The sequence below is a fragment of the Cottoperca gobio genome, chromosome 9 (assembly GCF_900634415.1).
Source record: "Cottoperca gobio chromosome 9, fCotGob3.1, whole genome shotgun sequence".
In the NCBI taxonomy this organism is placed as follows: Eukaryota; Metazoa; Chordata; class Actinopteri; order Perciformes; family Bovichtidae; genus Cottoperca; species Cottoperca gobio.
In genome coordinates this window covers 8,482,671-8,504,918 of record NC_041363.1, presented here as the reverse complement: position 1 = coordinate 8,504,918, position 22,248 = coordinate 8,482,671, and the positions used below count along the sequence as shown (strand labels likewise).

The window sequence follows — 22,248 nt, the reverse complement described above, 5'->3', positions numbered from 1 at the left end:
TGTGCACATGAGCACAGTGCATAAAGCCCTTCATCTCTGCAGGGGCGAGCAGGAAAGAGAGGAGCAGGACAGCTGAGAGAAGTCAAATTGAGCAGCCTCACCATTTGTAACACAGAGAAAGAGATGTATATTGAGGACAACGCATTCTATTGTACAGCCCGAGACGCTATGGTTATTAAGCCTTTTGTGTCCGAATAGAGTTTTTACACAGCGATGAGGGATTGCATTGCCAGGCAGTTGTACATGATGGTAAATGAAACATGTAACACAGTAGATTGTTGGCCAGGGAAAGAAATATGCAGTGTATCTATTTTCTTTTTTCTTTTTTTTTAAGTATTTCCTCTTCAGTGACAGCCATTTGAGCCAAGATGAATTGCCAGTTGCCTTTGTCATATATATAACCTTACACAGCAGATATATATAACGGAGCTTTAGAGTGATGCACTTAAATTATGATAATCCGGAGGTGATATACAAGTCTTGTTTGAAAAATTTAACAACCATGTTTACATTCAGGAATTGCAGGGCAGCATAAATTCCTTGCTGGTGCCACACAAAATGGGAAAATTGTTCTTTCCCCAAAATTGAAATACCACTCAGGCATCTTTATTTAACTATTCTATCTATGAGGGATGAAATCATCGGGATTAAACTTTTATTTAATCCTGCGACTGACACATATCATTGTTTTGCCTGCAGGGACAGCTTGGACTTGGAGAGGATTGGAATCACATCTCCACTCCTTGTCTTCTCAACTATTCTCAGCTAGCTGAGGTCACACAGATACACGCGGGGCACAGCTACAGTGCAGCCATCACAGGTGAGCCAAACATCCAACCTGCTGTGGTCGCCTAGTTTTCATCTTTCCCTCAACTGTATTATTATAGCCTTAAAGTGTTCAGTACAATTAAAGCAAGTAAGGAACTTTGATTGTGTGTTAATGTTAGCAACCCCTCTGGAAAAAAGTGGGGTTTTTTTCCCAGAATGACTGCATTTCAAAAGATGTAGGCTGAAGCCTTAGCTTATTAAACCTTTATTTTATTTTATTTTACATTAATTCTTGAATGCTGCAAATTGAAAGAAAGACACAAAATAAAATATATTTATATTATACAAACCCAAACAGTTTTATATTTGTCAATCATATCATTTGTGTAATACTTTTTGTTTTTAATCTATTGAGTATATTACACACAAATTAACTCGTTTCACAGTTATTAATTTAGCATTTTCATTTTGCATCTTTGTTTTTGTAAACATACAAATTCCTCTTAGTTCGTACTGACTCACTCTAATTTGGTACAAACTCTGGATACAGTCTGTAAGCATTTGTTTTGTACTTTATACTTTAATTGTGCCGTTTTAAAATCCACCAAATCTCTAAAGTTGAGTTGAAGGTTGACTCGTGCACTATCACTGTCCCACTGAAACTCAGAGCATATCTATGATAGAGGGATTGCCTGCACACGTCTCTCAACATGGAGACGACTGAGCCGACGGCTAGCAGCTAACGTTGCTAATCGTGGGAACAATGCAAACAACAGCAATAGTGCTGACAGAGCTTACAGTGTTAACATTGGGGGGAACCAGAGGGTGGGCATTATGCCTCCACGACAGCGTCGTGGGGCGGGACGGCATTATCAGCGGTAACTGCTGTATGAGCACAGTGCAGAGTGGCAGCGATTAGCTAGTTAGTGGGACACACACGGGGACTCACAGGGACTCAGCTGGCCCGACTACCAAAGCAAAGATGAAAGAAGTACAGAATACAACACACACAGAGAGAGCGTGGCTTCATTCTCTGCTCAGGATCACGTTGCTCTACTATATCTTTACCTAGCAAATAGTTGTTTGCTGCTACATGTTCTGAATGTTGTATGTAAACCTTTAAGAACTCCTTGTAGTAGCTTTAAATAACACAGCTTAACTCAAACCTCCGAACGGCTAATTGTCACTGCAGATATCTCTCATTGTGATCTTTTTAGAAAAGATCCTTAAAAGTTGTCTTCACACTGCATAATATAATAACAACTTATTAACTTGAAAACCTTATTTTCCCAGCAGTATCCCTCACTGTGGCTTTCAGCCATGCTAATTTTTCATCTACATCATTTCATTGAGTTTTAATTAACACTACAAGGATTCAGTGTCCTCAAATGACATCACTCGGAGCACAAATTCAACCTCATTAGCTCTCAATATCTTCTCAACCGAGCAAAATTCTGCAATACTGCACGGGTTTTGGTGTTATATGATAGATGATGTACATAATGAATTGATTTGTTGTTCAACCAGCTATCCCCTAAACTACCCTGCTAAGATCCTCGACTATCCCTGTAGCTACTTTGCTATTAATAAGACTGAGAGATAAGGAGCCACACCATCCCTTTACATCAGCTTTTCCACTAGCTAGTCTTTCCTGTAATTCCTAAAAAGCCAAACTCAGAGCCCTCTTTGCTGACTACATTTAAAAACAGGTAGTATCAGTTTGTCTCTTTTTACCTTACTCTCTCTTTATCCTCTAACTTGTATGATTTTCAGTATCTGATTCATCTCCCCTCTGCTCCACAGAGAGTCATTGAACTGCCACAAAACTAGTTCTAATACATTTACACCATTACAAAGTGTCAGGCAACTACTTCTCCTTCAATTGCTGCTTGCCTTCTGCGTGACAGCTGGAATTAAAGTGGTTACACTGCAAATGTAACATCAGCCTTGTGCTTGTTACAAGAGCAGGGCACATTAACAGCCTACTTCTGTACTGCAATATTCCGTTAAAAGAATGGCCTATTGTTGAACGGAGACGTCTGCTGGCTCTGTGTGCTTGGTTTCGCTGGAAATGCCACTGGTTCATTAAATAAACTGCAGTCAACATATTAAGTTTGGTCCCATTTGAATTCTTGCCGCATGCAAGACTGTTTAGAGAGTGAAGCCCTACCTGCTGGTGTTACAGTTATGTCTTTAGGTAATCTATAAAATGTTATTATTTAAAACAAGCTCTTTATGGATTGCTTATGAGGTATGCTTAGCACATGATTGATCTGACCTTTCACAGACCGTCGTTCTTTGGGAAAACGTCAGCCATAACCTTTTTTAGCTGGATTACCCTGTCTGTGTGTGTGTGTGTGTGTGTGTGTGTGTGTGTGTGTGTGTGTGTGTGTGTGTGTGTGTGCGTGCATGCATGTGTTAGTAGTGTGTTTGTGGTAAAACAACGCCTGCCTCAAATGCCTTTATATGGTTTGCGTCGCAGACATGAAAATAATACATTACTGATTGATTGATCAATCATGTCTGAAAGGGTATCAGCCTCTGTGTGTGTATGTGTGTGTGTACGGGTGGTGTGCGTGTGTGTGCCATGGCTTGATGCAGAATAGAGATTGATGGAGGCTTGCCGTGAGGAGGATGCTCAGTTATCTCCTTGTAATTAAAATCCACCTCATAAAGATTATTGACTCCCCCACCACACAAACCAGCATGCTCCCTTGCTTGGCAGGGTTTGCAAAGCGCTTCTTAAAAAATGAAAAATAGCATATTAAGCAGCACATATTTCCCATTTATGCGGAACATTTAGATGTGGTTAAGTTATCGTAATGTGCAATAAAACCTGGATGTGAAATTTGTAATCCACTTTGGAAAATTGCTTACTATATTGCTTTAACATCCCCTGAAAGAGCTTTTGAGATGTGTGTGCCAGGTTTATTGTACGCTATAATTTAAAAGTCCTCAATGCAGGCAGTAAATATAAATTTATTAGTGGCAGGTTTAAATAGGCAGACTGAGGTAGCATGAGTGAGTGGATGCTTGAGTGTTTGCTGTATGTGAGGACATACAGTGTGTGTGTGTTTGTGTGCGTCTTTGGTAAGTGCCAACTGAGAGTATGCTCCCTCTGCTCGGCATGCCACGGAGACAGGTGAGTGGGTGTGAGTGTGCGCTGTGGGTGGGGTAACTGTCTCAGACAGTGATGTAAATCAACTACCTGCTCTAACTTAAACCAAACGGACAGGTTGTACATTTTAGATCAATTTAACAGTTTCTAATTGGGGGTCAGTGTTTCTTTTTGAATTTGGAGGAAATCAGATTTGTAAGGATCAGGATCAAGCTAATCTGTGAGACTGGGGCCTGGTGTCCTCCTGGCCCTGGCGCCATTGATTGGGCAGAACCACTTCAGTCCCATGTTTGTTTTAACTGTCCCATGCAAATATGATCAATGACCTACAATGAGAATCAGAAACATGAGCGTACCAACACCATCATCATATAGCTGGATTTACTTCCCGTGGTTGAGATAAAAGTTTTGACATAGAATATGTGACAAGGTGATATTGTATGTATTTCTGATGTGTCCGTCTGAACATTTCTCCCTTTTGTTCATATCTCCAGCATGCGGAGAGCTGCTTCTCTGGGGTCAGATCCCCTGTGTGTCCCGGGTCAGTGATCCTCCAGGCCTCAAAAATCTCTGGACCCCACAGCCTGTTCCACTGGCAGACACAAAGGTGTGTATGAGGAGAAACTGGACAAATTATGTTTTCAGACTCATCGAGTAGATGAAAGCCCCAGGGCTTTCTGAGTATATGAGTTTTAGCTGGATATGCAAAGAGTCTACGCTGGATCACATACGGCTGAATCTGGTTCAAAGTTTATATATGTAGCTGCTCCTGAACACACTCTAATCAATGATATGATTAAAACATTACAAATCTGGGTTTAGCCAGAGGTGCAATATACCAGAAATAAAATAAAGACTTAAAGGTCTTGCAGATTTCATGGGAAAAGGTGAATCTTTAATGGTCAGCTCATCACAATAAACAACTCTTCTAATTACAGTTCTATTGGATTCAGCATCATTTCAAAAATCCTGTTGCAGGGATCTTGTGAATGTTGTGAAAAGTAGTCAGCTGATACAGCATATGTGCTTTGAAATCGTGCACTGCTTTGAAGTCTAAAAAACATTTTCATTTTATCCAGGTGTGTGATGTGGCCTGTGGTACCTGGCATATGATGGCCCTCACCACAAGTGAGTAATCTGTCATCTATCCCTAAATGTTAATATCTCTCTGTTTTTGGGGCAATGAGAATATACCATAGGCAAACCAGTGAAATTCAGGTTTTGCATCCTATTACTAGCCCCTTTTCCCTCCACACTCGCTTCTCTTCCCCTTCTCCAAATGATGTCTTGCTCCTCCTCAAAGCCCCTCCTTACTCACTTTCTCACTCATCAAACCATAATTCACTTCAGAGGGAGGCATCATTAATGCACAGTAGGACACAGCAGCTTGATGTGTGCTAATTATATTGTGTGTTTTACACGCTGGATGACTTTTGCTTAGTCAGTGATGAGCTCAGTCTCTGGTAATTGTTTTTTGGATGTGATGAGTTTATAAAAGCCTGCGTGTGTGTGTATCTGTGCATGCAATGTATTTGTGTGTTTGTCCGTGCATGTATGTGTGAGTGAACTGGAGGATGGTGAGAGCATTTAGACCCTCACATTTATGTGTGCTTATGTACGTGTAGTCGTGGATTAAAGCTGTGTGCGTACATGTATACAACATACACTGTTTTTATAAGTAGCCAGGAAGACAAGATTACTCCACAGCTTCACACATCACACGCTTCCGTGAACTTAATAATGATTAAGAAACAGTCAAAATCTCGAGATCATTCTGACACATTAAAACGGCATGCAACTTTAAACTCCATCAATCCCACACAAAACTTTGACATGCACCGTCAACCATGGCACTGCACTCCATGACTTGCTTGCATTCTCCACAACCCATGTGATCCTTTTAGCAGTGTACATCATTCAGTGCTGTTGCTAGAAACGCTGCTCAGCCTTTGGCTAATCACGCTGATTGGAGGTGTCCTTTGGCTCACCTGGGTGCTTCCAATCCTATTAGGCCAACCGTCCTGAGCCTAGCGCAACCAGCAGCCGCTCGTGTTTGATCACTGGTGCTTAGAGCCCACACTTGTCCTCTTATGTTGGTATTAAGGCATGGAGGAGAGGAGCGGCAGGGTTGGGTTTGGTGAGGGGGGTTAAAATGTGATCTCCTTAACTCTCTAGGGGGGCAGAGGGGAGTTTGGTGCCTCACCTCGCTCACTGACACTCCTCTGCTTCTCCAACTGTAGCTGGTCTTTAAACTTCTGATGTCAGTTGAAAGGCGGAACATGGCAAGTTGGTTCCAAGTAAACATGGAAAGAGATGGAGGGAATGAAATATTGAGAGAGGGGGGCGAGGTAGAGGAGTTTGACGGTGTATGTTGTGTTTTTATGTAAAATAACCTTTTTGAGAGTGTAAGTTGTTTAGAGGATCACTCAAATGCATCACATCCCTCTCTTTTTTAAGTTTCCTCTCTTTTCTTAATCTTTCTTTTTCCCTCTCTGTGTTGTCAGTCTATGGAAGCATGTCTGTCATGTACACCTGATCCCACCAGGCATGTCTTCTCTTTCTGCCCTATCTCTACCTCCCCCTATCACTCCCTCTCCCAACCTTCCTCCTGGCTGCTCTTCTCCCTCACTGCACACCCATCACTATGTCTCTCCTGTGGCTCTCCTTCTTCCTCCCCTTTTGCTCCTCCTTCTCCTTCTTCTTCCCCGGGCCAAGAGCGCCCAGGAAGAGCCATGTGTTTCCAAAGTGGACTGGATGGGAAATCGAAGCAGGGCTTCTGTGTTTATCAAGCCACAGCTCCGTCACCTTGCTCCTACTCCCGTCTGGAGGCCCCGGCAAATTGGTGACAGCAGCAACAACCCTGCAGCACACATGCCCCTATTTTTCCCCTGTGTGCACGTCCACACACTCACACACACACATACTCACTCACACACACACAAACACACACAGCATAGCACCTTGGCCTGTTTAGTTTTATTGGTGGTGTCAGGTGAGGAGGTGGAGGTAGGAGTGCTGTCTAATGTTCACCTCACACACACACACACACACTCACACTCACACTCACACACAGTCATTTCCACCCCTGCCGACACCTTGGCTAACAAGACCTGTGAACCGCAGTGACAGAACTCCGAGACTTGTCAGGGTCCCAGTCATTTAATGCCAAGACCCGGCCTCAGCTCTAACCCAACAGGGTTTCTGTATGCACACCAAGCCACAATAGGCTTCACAGTGGTATACTGAACATGAGTCTACTACTGCTCCTGCAGGTTCATATTGTTTAAGTAATACCTTCACTACAGCAGTCTATAGTAATTATTTCTTTAAACTACTACATTACTTACATGTAGTAATATGAGAGTTATCTGATGTGGAGATGAAGTGTGTGTCTAATATGACATTGTTCAAGTCACCCATCACACATGATTTTTTTCATCTATAAATGTTTAAATGTATGCTATTACTCCCATCTCTACTTGCCTGTAAATCAGTACAGTTCTATTCTTTATCTAGAGTGTCTAATAGTCGTGAGTCATTACAAGTGGTTTTGCATGGACCACTGCCCCCTTTGTTGCATGTGAACAGGATGCTCGCTGCTCAATGCCTTTCTCAGTGCCCCACTCTTTTCTCTTTGCTGTGATCACATAAGTGGAGGAGAATGGAGAGTTGACTCGGGTTAGAGCCCTGCACAGCCTTGCTACCTTGGAAATGAACTGTACAAACAACGCCTGCCCATTGTGGCTAAGCGCTTACAATGATGCCATTTAAGAGAGTATTGATCCACCCAGTGCAGGGTCAATCATTGGATCAATGGTGTGTGGGTTGGTCGGCTGGAAGGCTGGTTGACTGCATGAATGAATGGATGGTTGGATAACGGATGAATGGACAATTGGATAATGGATGGATGGATATATGGATTGATTCAAGGGTGGATATGAAGACTGATGCATGGGGAGACTGCAGTGTCAGGTCTGTCCAAACATGAACTTGTTTGGATCTGAAGATTTCCGTTGTCTATTGGTTGGGATCGTGTCCAGTATGTCTTGTAAACCTCGACTTGATGTTTGTCCTCCTCAAAGAAACGTATCTTAATGCACATTACATGTTATTCAACAACCACAAAACAAACTTTGTATTACTTGGCCTTAACATTTTAGACTTTTGCTGTAGTTGTTACTGAGGAGGCCATACAGCACTTAAGTGCATCCAATATGTATGAGCGCTAGCTACCTACTACCTACTTTTCCTTAGATATGCACAAGCTTAAGTTGACATCCCTCAAGGAGTTACACTGTATATATATATAAAGCTTTATTGTGGTAAAGAGGAGTGGGTAAAGTAGAGATATAAATTTAAAAAGAGTCATTGTCATTAGCATGTTCTTGGTGGATTCTTCTTGATGTGTTTACACCAGGGTTGATTGACCTAGTTACCCAGCCCCTGGCAGCACAACACGGAGAAATGTAACACAATGCAACACAAGGGAGAGGTGTAGATGCCTTTATTATTCTTATATGTGAAACACATGTGAGTGAACACACACACACACACACACACACACACACACACACACACACACACACACACACATGCACTCATATACACAGAGAGAGCAGTGATCATCGGGGGCTCACAGAGGTCGTGCCTCGTGACAAAAGAGAGAGGGAGAGAGCTTATTTAAAATTCTGTAAGAGATGTCAATTGTGCCCTCTGCATATTTCTATGTAAAATTTGTAAATAGATCCTTTGTAAATAGCTTCTCTCTTGCCAATCACCCTGTCTGCTCTCTGCACAGCAGCATTAAAAATTGATCCTTAGCCGCACCAGGGTGAAATGCTAACATCGCTGCCAAATGACTGATTAAAAAGAAAAACCTTTAATCTTTGCTTAAAAGTGTCTACTGCCTTGGCATGCCTTTCCCCTGTGCTCCTCTATCTTCCAAGGCTGTGAAAGGAAGGAGGGGGTCGCCGTGGGGGAAACGGGGTCACGCTTCATGTAGAGTCAGCGCTGTACAGTGATATAGCTCTAGAGGTGAGGGATTTCACTAAAAGCTGATCACGGAATTGACATGCATCTCTCTTTTTTGAATTTAACCTAAAGTCAAAGGTTAAAAACACATTTGAGCATTCCACAAGAGGGGGTGAATGTGTTGGCACTCCTTCTAATGACTTGCATAAAAAGCAGATAAGTTTATCCAACCTAACCCTGCAAGTAAAGAACAATCAGCAGATAGTTTGACATGCCTTCCGCTCGATCAGTTGCACTGCCATATAAATGCACACACTCTCTAAATGATGTTTAAATTGCAAATGAAAAGTCATGAACTAAAGAACCGTGAGCAAAATATTGTATTAAAGACCAAAAAGGCCATCAAAGTGTTGATTGGAGGTGCTGAGAGGTGTGTTTGTGTTTCAGCGAGCAGAGAGAAGAACAGAGAACGTGCTCACTCAGAAACTGAAGCTCGCTTCGGAGACCTTGTCAGCGATCTTCTACCGACAGAGCAGCTAGAGAAAGAAAACACAGTGCAAGTAAGATAAACATACCTCCTCTTTCTTGCTCTATAGCCCTTTTATTGACTTAACAGCGAACTGTATAGCTCAATCTGTAACTCTCTTGCTAACTCAACAGCTCCCTAACTCTTGCACTGGATCGCTCCTGATTGATATCTTCCTCTTCCACACTCCATGCCTGCCTTGTTGACATCCTCATTCCCACGCAGCCATTGTTTGCTTCTCAAATCCTCTTTCATTCATTGTTTCACTTTCTTTATACATGCTGTAAATCAACAGAGGCCTATCAGTAATGAATGATACACTATAACTAGTTGCACTTGAGTAAACAGCGCAGCCCTCAAAGCATTAAATGGTGAATATATTCACTCACCTCTCTGAATATCAGTGAGGACCACTAAACTGTCACCCAGAGCCACACACACACACACACACACACACACACACACACACACACACACGCTCCCGCCCCTCCCCATCTCTCTGTCATTCAGGTGTTTACTGTCATTCATACTCAGGGTTTTTGTATAATCCTCTCACCACACCTGAGTGCTCCCCACTCAGTGTCACTGGATTTACTTCCCCCCCCCCACCCTCTCTCTTTCTCTCTCTCTCTCTCTCTCTCTCTCTCTCTCTCTCTCTCTCTCTCTCTCTCTCTCTCTCTCTCTCGCTCTCCCTCTCTTCCCCTCTCCTCCAGTGCACAGCCTTTTTCATTTTGCATCACAGCCATTCTTTTACACACGTTGTCATTTCTTATGTAAATAACCGTAGATAAAAAGACAGTAACAGACATTTTAAGATTTACACACGCACCGCTCGGCGCGTATGTTTTCAGTCATCCCCTCTCATCAGCCAGTTTGTTTGTAGAAGTGTCTTTGCCTGTAGCCATAAATTAGGGGTTGTGATTTAACTCATTGAGACAACAGAGAAAGACAACGAAAACATGAATAAAACAAATGATGTGGAGAAGGTGAGGGAGAGGGAGAGGGAGAGTGGAGTAGGGTGAACTGAAGGCAGAAATGGGCCAGTATGTATTTCTGCTCTACTTTTACTTGGGGAAGGCTTCATTAAGAAGTCTGTTTCCAGAGCATGGTGGAATCTATGTGTGTGCGTGTGCATGTGTGCACAGGAGTGTGCGTATATGTTCATAGGTTAATGCCTGAGATTGTGTCGATGCACATGCACAATCATGCATAAATGTGTGCATTCCCGTAAAATTGTTTGTGTCTGTTCAGTGAGAGAGGTCTCTTAAATTATTTACTCCCAGAACTCTCTAATTGGTATCAAGTTTTTAAATGGGGTCAAATGTTGCGGTGCAGTCTCATGCAGCTTTTCTTTTGCCTTAAGTCTGTATCATTACATCTGGTGCTACAGTGCTGCTGCTTCATTGGACTTGAACCTCTAAATGCTGTACTTGCCTATTGACTGGGGCTCAGCTCTCATACTGGGGAAACATGTTGCACCAGGCTGAAGCAGTGGAGGGAGCGTAGGTTTATTACCGTGTTAGTTCATCCACTCATGTCTGTTAGATAGAAAACACACTATGAGAGATCTGGTGAGTTGTAAACATCAAACAGAGGTGCATGCACACACACACACACCACACACACACACACACACACACACACACACACACACACACACACACACACACACACATACACAGCCTAAGGCAACGCACAGAGCTGGTATTAGATTTAAGCCCCCTAATAAAGCCAATTAGAATTACACTGTGCACTGATGAAGGCAACCTTACTGGGGCATTTCTCTCACCTCCACACAGAAATGCAACATTCATATACACACATACTGTAGATACATTCTACCACTGGAGTGGATTTATTGTAACATTGTCAAATGCCTTTAACAGTAAGTCCAGTGTTGGGCAAGTTACTTGTCAAGTTTAATCAATTGCTCAGTAAATATTACTCATAGAAAAGTAATAATATTGACTAATTACTCAAGAGCAAAAAGTAAATGGTTACATTACTTGTTATAACTTTTGTTCCTCAGCACAGCTCTGTCAATGGACCTTTTTAACACCTGTACGTTGCATCACCTATATTTGTATGTGAAAGTAGAGAAGGAGATGACATGATTCCGTACATCCTTTGGAGGGATTTACTGACCAGCCGGTGACTACACACACAGCACTCCATAATTCCCTGTCCTCATAGTCACGGCGGTGCCGTGGTGTTCACATACACTTCAACCATAAACAAAACCAAGCTGAATCCTGAATTAAGGCTTACCAGTGGCTTAACGTTAGCGCAACATATAAATTAGAAAACTTTAAGAGTTACCACGAGGCACATTTCTTGTAACAGAAACTGATTTTTGTTGCTACCAAGAGGCTTATTTCTCCTCTTTTGGTAGAGGCTAACCACCTCCCCACACTCCCAGCTCCTGCACCAAGCTAACATGCCCCGGACAAGTTTCTCCACTGAACGCGCTGAGAGGAAACTGATATCAGCCCTCCATCAAACTCCTGGTAGACAACAGACAACTTCGACCCTTAAATTGTTAGTTCCTGGCATTAGTTATCGTAATATAATTACTGAAGTTCACATTTTAATCCCTTACACTTCTGATTACTAAAAAAGAAGGCAACCGGATTACGGAAGCACTAAAGTAATGCATACATTATTGCTCAACACAGAAATGTACACACGGACTAAATCACGGCGAACATAAATGTTGCATCAATTTAAGTTTAAACTTTGATGGCAAAGTAGACGTTTGGATATCAGGTTTCTATTTGAAATGAATCTGTTCGTTCATTAGCACACAGGTGCAGTTTATCCCAAATGATATGAGATCTTTGATATAGCTAAATACTTACTTTGAAATGTTATCTGTATTCCTATCAATTTACTTTCACTGTTTATTTAAGCAACCTGCGTCACAATAGGAAGAAAACTGAATAGATAGTGTGTATCGTCCTGACAGGATTCCAGGCAGGCTCAACACAAGCTGCTTCACGGTCCGGAGGGACCAGAGGGCTCTGAGGAGCAGGAGAACGATGAAGAAAGTGAGAGTGCAGAGGAAGAAGAAAGACCAAACAAAGATGAGGGAGATGGAGCGTTACGCGATTCAGCATTTGCCATTGCCAGGTCTTCAACGGGGATGGACAGGAGAGGAAATGGCCACTCATCAATCAAATCCGACCAAAGGAATAAGAGGGAGAGTTGCAGGACAGTAGGGCCCTGGGAGCTGAGCAGAAGAAGCACAGACATAGTATTCACCACTTTGCATCTTTTACCCAGGTCAGAGGGAGAGCAATGCAGGCCCTCTGCCAGCAGCTTACCATGGCTACTGACAGGACAACAAGCTCACGGCCCAGTTTTAGCTGAAGCTCGAAAGGTGAGTGTTAGCATAGTTATCACATAGAACTAATCTAAATGGCCCAGTTTGTCCCTCGTATGTCTTCAAAGGGAAACAAACATCTGGGTTTGCACATATTACATTGTATTTATACCTCCTTTGTCTCACAAAGTAAAATCCAAAGATAATTTTTGCTTTTATTGGAGAGTGAATGGAAACATCTGGAGGGACCCGGTGATGTCACTGGGCTGCTGGCCCTCAACCCCCTTCTTTGTTATACTTGTACTATGAATATCTATTCTACAACATGCCTCAGAGGACTAAGTGGTCTTGTACTTTGAGAGGCAGTATTGAATCACTTTGGCTGGAATTACATAAGCAAGTATACATTAACTGGTCGGCAGGCTTGAGGTGTGACTTTAGTAATGGATTGCAGCAAGTCATTTACAAACAGTAAGCAGTTAACAACGAAGCTTTAAGGCCTTTAAATACCCCAGAGACTGATCAAATGTCTTCCAAAACAACATGAATATATTGTGTAATCTTGCAGATGAGGTCTTTCTCTTCTTCTATTCTCTTGAAGATATGTACTGTTGGTATTCTAGTATAGCGTCAGGTCATTTCCCCAGCAACTCAAAAGCAAATTCTCAGGACAAAGTAGGACGTCTTCACATCTATTCTTTTTGTTCCCCTCTTTGTCTCCTCAGGAGAGATTTACACATCTGACTGAATTGGTACAAAAATCTGGAAGTGACAGCAGCATTTTGCAGAGTCCCAGTCTCACACCCAAACCCAGACCTCCTGGGAGACGTTCAGGTCCTGCGGGTCGGAACGTAGCCTCTTGTCACCGTTCAAGAATTAGACCACACACTGGTGTCAGGTCTCCGATGTACAATTCTTCTCCCCTTCTGAGCCGTGGACAGCAAGTTCAGATGTTATGCCCTTCCTTCCACCCAGGACCACAAGTCAGAACCTCTCTTTCTCCACCTCCTTCCTCTTCTGAACTATTGAGGTACTGTCCTACACACAGAAGAGCGGTGTCTTCCTTTGGCACCTCTCGGAAGGATCTATAAGAATACACACAGTGGACTTATAAAATGTATCTGATGGTTTGATGTTTGAAATGTGTATACTTACCCTTTTATGTTATATGCACTATTTAAAATCAAATATGTTCACTCTATTATTTACTTAATAATGCTTTTCTGAAGACCACATACAGAGCGTAATACTTCTGGGTCCGAGGTGACTGACAAACAGCCTCTTTTGCTCAGTAAGAGCTATCTTAAACAGACTCCAGATCAGCATTAATGGGCTCACTTTACCCCACACTGTCATTTGGCAAATACACACATCTTACAAACAATCTCAATGAACAGCACTCATGAACCTTGACCTCATCTGAAAGCATTAGACTTTGGTCTTACAGTCAAAGCCGCGTGTAGGAGCTGCAGAGTCTTTGAATCAGCACATTTGAACAGAACGTACTACTGAGCCACATTCATTTTAATACTTACAGTATGTTGTTTATTAAAGACAAAACGCCCTCTCAGATCTTGGCCTCTTGTAAGACATTTCACGGTGGAGTGTTTTCATGGCTGCCTCTGCAGTATGAGTCACATGTGCATGCTACTATGGCTCTTTTGAGTTTGAAGAAATGTAATTCTTGCAGAGATAATGCTAACAGGTGAGGTTTGTCAGGTTAAAGTAGGGTTATTACAGGAAACAGAACTTCCTTTGAGTCTGCTTTGCTTTGTTTTTTTATGTTTCCTAGAGAAAGGTCCTTCGTTAGCCTTGCACTGTATGCAAACTGTTTCTTCATTGTGGGGCTCACAACCACATGGTAATTCCTCTTTCATTATAAGTGGTGCATGTGATGTTTTTTTCTCAATATCTACAGTACATTTAACAAAAATGACACTTGCAGCACTGTGTAACATGTTGGGTTGGACACATGGACTACAGAAATGTAGTACAATTATTTACTAATATTTTTTATATTAATATTGCTTTTTAATACCACTAGTAATCTAGTTATAACTAATATTTAATCACTTTAACCAATGATTTATATGATGATAAAGTTTCAAACCCTGTATGTGTAAGTTATGAGTCATGTTGAAATATTGAATGGATGTTATTTCGGTTTGCTTTCATCACCTAAATTGTCTTTTCCCTTGAACAAAAATACATGTAGACAATAAGGCTATTTATTACCTTGGTCCCAGTGTTTAAAGGTAAAAAAGGATGCTGAAGTTGATTTTGTGAACCTTAAAAAGAATATTGAATTGCTGCTCCAGGAGAGTGATGAGTAAAAAAAAAACAAAGTGCTTTTGAAATGAGCCTTTGATTTGCTTTCGTGATTAAAACTCCCAACACTGACTAGATACAGGCATGCAATACTGATGGCATTGAGACATCCGCTCTCATCTCACCCCGTCCTCTCCTGCACTCCCTATGGTTTGTTTTGGTGTGTGTGAGTAAGTGTTGGTTGTGTGTATCACGTCTTTGCCCTGCGAGACTCCTGCCAATCGATTCAAGGTGAGACCTGTCGATTAAACACCCTGAGCCGTGCTCTCTACCTAACCCCAGGGTGATTCAATCCCACCCCTTACACACACATGCACACACCCGTACACAAACACACGCACGCGCACACACCCACCTCACCTGTCATCCATCAATATCTCCATCTGGGCCTCTATTGATCCCCTCCATCCAGCCTCTTCACCCCATGCAGTACAACATCAGGGCCAAGACGCCGTCCACACAGGTTTAATTTCTGACAGATTTACAATAAAGCTCAAGTTATTATTTAACTCTTCCGGCCGCAGTGTGCTCTTTGATTTAGCACCCTGGGAGAGGATGAGTTACAGCTGACACGGAGAATCTGCCGGGGCTGGAATGGTAGGCACCCGGTTCATAACTCAGACGCCGAATGTGTAGTTAGTCAATCACTTGATCTGTAATCACAAATGCTGCCAGAAATTACATGAGTGATGAGCTGTAATAAAAGCACTTACTTTTCCTGCTCTGTCTCTTAAGTGTTATTGGCAGACCCCTCTCTCCCAGGAGGCCGTGGCTGTGAAACAAAATCCCGATATAAACTGCCTCATTGGTCCCTGCCTCACGCTCTCTCCCTGGTGTACTGTGTGTGTGTGCGTCTGTGTGTGTGCGTCTGTGTGTGTGCGTCTGTGTGTGTGTGTGTGTGTGTGTGTGTGTGTGTGTGTGTGTGTGTTAATGCAGAGTGCTCCCACTACAGTGTAATACAAAGCTCTTTTTGACAGTCTTTCTTCCACTCTTGGATTGCCTTGCTTCAGGACAAATGATCCTCACTCCAGTAAGACAGTCATCCGCGTCTGTATCATTTGTAATATCTAAAGTCTGCAGAGGTGCAAGGAAACACAACTTACCAACAATGACAGTTTTTAAACAGACCTGTTAGTATTAGTTTGGCAGCATAGGTTTAAATGCGTTTCTGTGCAGTAGTTTGTCGTGTTGAAACTTTCCTTGCCTTGCCGAGATGTCCTGATGAGTTACGGTACTTCACAGATATGACCTTATGTACAGGTGATCAAACATCTCAGGGCCACGACACAAACCTTTCTCCGACTGTCTGTGACTCCCAGCTCCATAGACTTTGGCAGGGGGTCATGCGTGACAGTTTTATTGATACGGACCTCTGTAATAATTACACAGCGTCTTGCATGCACTATTGATCAGGCCTATTGATAAAATCATATTTTACTGTAAAGGTCTGTTGATTTGATGCATTACAGCATAAATCTCTCCTCACAAGCAGCTGATTTGGAACTCCTACTGCCGAGTGATGGATGTTCCCGAAGATAAACACACACATATACACACACAACTATTTATATCTATTGTTTGAATGGGGTAGTAACAGACACAGGTTAAAGACAGACAGAGATGTAATGATATCCGTATCTTTAGTCCATCCATATAAATATACGGTCACATAGAGAAGACAAGTGGGATCTGCTTTCCAGCACAACTCATATGATGTGATATATAAGATTGGGTGTTTATGGAGTCACTGCTCCATCTTATCATGATTTGTATTGTCAGCAGGGGCTGAATCTGCATGGCGGTAATAGATTCTGATGTGGTTCAAATGCCCCGTGGTGAATGGGAAATAGAGATGAATGTGACAGATCATACAGAACTTGTCCTGTATATAAACGGCCTTTAGAACTGTTGTTCTCACAGGGAAGGATAGATGGTGAAACAGCAGGCGTGTAGGGAAATGTCATCGCTGGTATTAAAATGGTAAAGATCTGATCCTCAAAGCTGACCTCTACATTCAACGCAATGAAATTGATATGATTTCCAGAGGAGAAACATTCTATACTTTTGGCTACCGCAGTTTTTCTGGTGTTAAAGAGGCTTTTGTCATATTGAAGTTGCATGCGGCTGAAATACAGACTAATGGAGAACTAAACAGAAAGTGTCAGGTAATATACACTGGTACCTATGGTGTCACGCATTATCACCCTTTGATCTTACCATGGAAAAACATAGTATGTGTAATAAAGGAAAAGAGCAAATTTATTACTTTTGGAGGAAAGGAATTGGTCTTTATGGTTCAGGTTAAAAAAGCGGCTTACTAGACCATGTTTCCGCTTTGGCCGGCAGTTCAAAAGCGTGTTTTCTTTTTGGACTTTTCTCTGGCTGGATTCTGAACCTCTTGGGGGTAGTTTGCAAAGGCTGTGGTGCACCAGTGACAAGCTGGTTTTCACATTTAAGCAACTAAAGGGACATAGGGAACATGGCCATGTTCAAGAGGCCTACAAAAATCTAAAAGCCGGGTTATAGAGTTAATCGCTGGCCCAGTCAAGACCCCCCCTGAGCGGCCGTCTGGCTGCAGCACAGGAATGTTGTCCTGCAGAGGACAGAGAAAGGGAAATTGATTTTAATCAGCAGTGATGTATTCTATAAGCATAAAACCTGCTCCAACCTGCACTCTTTTAAATGCACTGGAATTATGATGAAAGTAAAAGCATTTTTTTTTTTTGCAAACAAAATGCATTGAAGCCCATTAAAAGACAATACAATAGCAGTCTATACAAGGCCTGGAAATAAATAGAAGTTGGGGAATATATATAAAAACAAAAAAGCATTTTGTCACAACAGAATAAAACGAAACATACAACTTTCTCCTCAGTATTTTTGAGATCAATTGAGGACCTTACTTCCATAGTGTATGATTGATACATTATGGAATCTATCCATAACGTACCGCTGACTTTGAACATACTCACTACTTTTGTACCACAGCTGTTTTGAAATGCTAATAAAGATCTTGTGAAATAGCAACAATACCGCCAGTGTGTTCCCCAGAGCTGGAGGGAAAAGGCAGAGCAAGACAAAGGCAGTTTTTAATCTGAGCAGGAAGTATACAGTGGCGATTCACTGTGACATTGTGATTGATATGAGTGAGTAGTGTATTTACCGAGTCTGACGGGATAGGAGAAAGAGAGTGTTTTCTTCCCATCCGTACGCTTATCTCCCTCCATAAATCACTGCCAATGGGATGCATAAATGTGGATGAGCAAATGTTGTATTGTTCCAGCTCAGGCAATTCCACTTTGACCTTTACATTTGGCATTGGTCACTGGTGCTAAATGCATACCCCGACCTCTCCTGACCTTGGGCCATTCATATTTAATAACCGAGAAGCCTGATGGTTCATTAGACTACATACGGTGTCTGAACACACACACCACATAAACACACTGAACAAGTAGTTACTGTAGTCAAGCCCAACATCATTTCATGCCATAATTTGTGTAATTTTCTCTGTCTATTAAAATATTGCATAAATGAAGAGAATATATGATCGTTTTTTCCTTCTCATCAGTCTGTGTCTTTATAGCTCTGATTCCATTACCCCTTTCCCAGCGGCATGCTATGATGGGACATGTCCATCCTAACCTTTGACTCCAGCCAGTGCTTTAAAGGTTCTGCACTTTGCCCTCTCCCATTTGACCTGTCTGAAGTATACCTTTATAATTGCCTCTGTCGCTATCAAATGCACATATGAGAGGGTGCAGGGGCAGGGGGCCGAAGTCTGTCCGGTAACCTTTTGGCCTCTTGTTCATCCATTCTGCTCGGAGCAAGCACAGCAGGCTTCCTCCCCCTACCCACAATCCCATACTGTATTAGTCTGCATGTCGGAGTTATTGATGGTACTCTGGAAATATTTTATTGGTCAGTCATGACCTTTGACTGGGGCAATGCAAACACTCACCCCCCTAAAGCTTCCTATCGACATGGATATATATATATATATATATATATATATATATATGATCAGATGGCTAATAGAAGTATAGATTTAGAGTGGCTGAAGAGCTCGTCATTTGGATTTTAACACCATGAGGTCAGCATTGCATTTTCACTATGCATGTGTAGGATCACTAGGAAAGACACATATTGAATTTGTTATAATATGACCTGTCAAGTGATGGACAGAAAATACATTTTTGGAATAATGGACAATTATGACAAATATATTTATAAAGGAACATTACTGTGTCATATCCAAACAAGGTTTACATTTTCACATCACAAACCTCAAATACACTTCAGAATGGTTGATCATTTTCTCCTACCATCCTCCTATCTTCTCCCTTTATTCCACATACTGTAAGGCTCTTCATCAAAAGAAGTGTAGCTTGCGCTGAAGCACCCACAATTAAGATAAGCCCAACCACAGCTGGACAATTACCTGCCAACTAACCTTTTCTGTAGGCACTTAAGAATGTAAGGACCCCTGAGGATAGATGTGCCCTGAGTAGAACAAGCACTTCAACAGGCCAAAGAGTGAGAGAGAGGGAGGGAGGGAGGATGTAATGTATGAGAATGCCGGGGTAGAGAGAGGGTGACAATGAGGAAGAGAAAAAGACAGTATCATGGTGAGATTACCTACTCCTCTGTCTGAGAGCAGTATTTGAAGGACCTGGTGGTGTCAGACATGAGGGGGCTTTGTGGAGGTTTACCCAGGAGAGCCCAGCTCAGCAGGGGGATCTAGTGGAACACCAGGTGACCAGTGCTCTGTCCCCTAGCACAGACCTCAGCTCATGGCTTTGTAAACGGTGTTAAATTGATTGCAGGGAGCTGATGAGATTTCCCTGCAGTCTGTGTCATTATCACATTGTGTACCAGCTCTAACTCACTCGCACTGAGCCCTCTATGGATTGTCACTCTGCTGTGTGTCGTCATTTTTAATGTAAGTGACAGTTTTTTCTGTCAAAAGTTCATATATCTGTCAGGTTGTGTGTGATAAGACTGCTGACAGGAATTTCTGGCAGGAATGGATTTAATGATTTGAATTGAAAAAAAACACTTACTTGTATTTGATTTTCTAATGCTTGGTGCAGCAATTTTAGCACAGGTCAGCGTGTTGCAGTCTACCCTGCTGCGCAACGGGGTGAGTTTCAGCACTGTATGATATCTGATCCCAAAAACCCTGCAGGGCACCCACTGCAAATCAACAATGGATTAATGGATCTGGTTCTGCTCGTAAATCTCTGTGGGATTGGAAAGTGTTCGAGGACAGTCAGCCTGTAGTGGTGTACTTAATGTTACCGGCAGTTTGGGTTTCCCATCGTTCAAAGCAGTGACAGGGTAGTAAAGATGTGGCAGCATCTTATGTCAGCGTTAAATCAGTGAATGTCAGGAATGCTGGATTGTCAGTCTGCAGTGCTGAGAGCTGTACCAACACTGATTCATTGGTACAGATTTGTTTATAAACAACCCCAATGCTTTTCCATAGCTCTCAACGCACAGTCGAATAACGTCATGCTCACTAGCAAAGACAGAAAAAATAGATGTGTTGCGCAGACATGCCCTAATTCAGCGATGTCAGTACAACCCCTTCAACCTTAGAGTAGTGCGGTAAGGCCTTGCCATAGATCACAGTGGTTAACAGTTAGCTGTTCCTGCAGGTGTATAGGGAATGGCAGTAACTGCTTCCATTACTGGACAGAATGGCCCAACTCCCACAGCCCCCTCCAGACAGCGCTGTCATTACCCATCCATTGTGAGGCCTGAAAGGGAGCTGTAAGTACGGCAGACTTATGGCTTTGTTAGAGTGACTAGATGGTCTCCTCTGTCTCAGCACAGGATAAGGAGGGACGGTGGTATGGAAGGATAGCCAGATGGAGTGATAGAGATGGAGAATGAGGATGAATCGAACACTCCCTGATGCCACACCACCACCACCACCACTCCCCTGTGTGCTCGTGAGTAGAGTGCAGGCTGCAGGGTGGGGAGGGTTATTTGGTGCTATTTTTACAAGAAACGGGTTGATTTGTCTTAGGCCATTACCGTCTATTACAGCTGCGAGTCTTGGGGAAAAGGTGGGAAGCGGCAGACGCTGGCATTCTGCCTAAAGAGAAATCAATGAAACAAATTAATCCTTCGCAGGCTGCGGTGACACAGTAATCCATCATTCAGGGGGCGCTTTTACACACTGAATCAGGGAGCGAGGCAGCGAGGTGGAGGGATTGGGGGTCGGGAGGGGGGCTGGGTTGGTGGGTGCGTGTTGGTAGAGAAGGGGTGGGGGAGAGCGAAACTGAAGCTCTGGGGGACAGGGGCAGACATCCACGCTCTGGTAACACTGGGGCAACGGTGGGTGGTGGCAGGGAATCAAGTGGCTCTGAGCCCTTCCTTTACATCCTTGAGCTGCCTGTGGACATACAGAGCAGGAGGAGGAGGAGGAAAGGGACGTAAACACAGTCAGTTGAACTGCACCATGGACATGGCCACGATTACACACACACACGCCTACACATATTTTCCCTGTTGCCTGTCGCTTGCTGTCTGCTTTATCCTCACCAAGCTGATGGTGATGAGAATGATAGGAGAACTTTATTATTTATTTACACTGGACATACAGGCGGCCAACTGGTCATTAATGCATGGACATAACTTGGATGTGAAAATAAATGGAGGGAGAAACGGGGGCCAAGAGGTGGAGGCAGAAAGAGAGAGAGGAATCAGGACAGCCCTGCAGTAATGAACAGATATATTGAAACCACACATTTTACTCTGCACAACTTCACTATGTGGCATTGCATTGTTTCAGTTCAATTGTGGATCCTAGCGAATTGTCCTTGTGATGACATATTATTTTGCATTGTACATCATCATAGCAACAGCCCTTGTTCTATGAGTCCCCACCAGCAGGCGTACACAGAACTCACTGCCCTCTTGCCTGGGAAGACAAAACACAACCCACCATTTTACTATTCAAAGCAGAGAGCTGTATACATGCACGCAGATTCGCCACGGTGATGCGCCAGTGCACAGCCAGTTGGAGCTCAGATCTATTCGTGTGATTGAGTCATGTGATCAGCTGCCCTGTGAGGAAACAGTCCTGTCCAGGCCAAGATCCATGTGAAGCAGCTGTACCCGTCGATGAATCACATAACAGCCGACATCAAATGTTATCACAATTCAACCGGGAGTGAGAGGGGAAAAAACACATACGCACACACA

At 42.8% G+C, this 22,248-nt stretch overlaps 1 protein-coding gene across 1 annotated transcript; it reads left to right on the top strand.

The window, feature by feature from the left end:
- The first annotated feature begins 213 nt into the window (after nt 1–213).
- On the top strand, nt 214–15,734 carry LOC115013638 (uncharacterized). The gene is made up of 7 exons (XM_029440084.1): nt 214–249; nt 700–820; nt 4,381–4,493; nt 4,966–5,014; nt 9,305–9,417; nt 12,349–12,762; nt 13,431–15,734. The coding sequence occupies exons 1-7, from the start codon at nt 214–216 to the stop codon at nt 13,794–13,796; spliced, it is 1,212 nt and encodes a 403-aa protein (XP_029295944.1). The 3' UTR covers nt 13,797–15,734.
- Nucleotides 15,735–22,248: the final 6,514 nt, after the last annotated feature.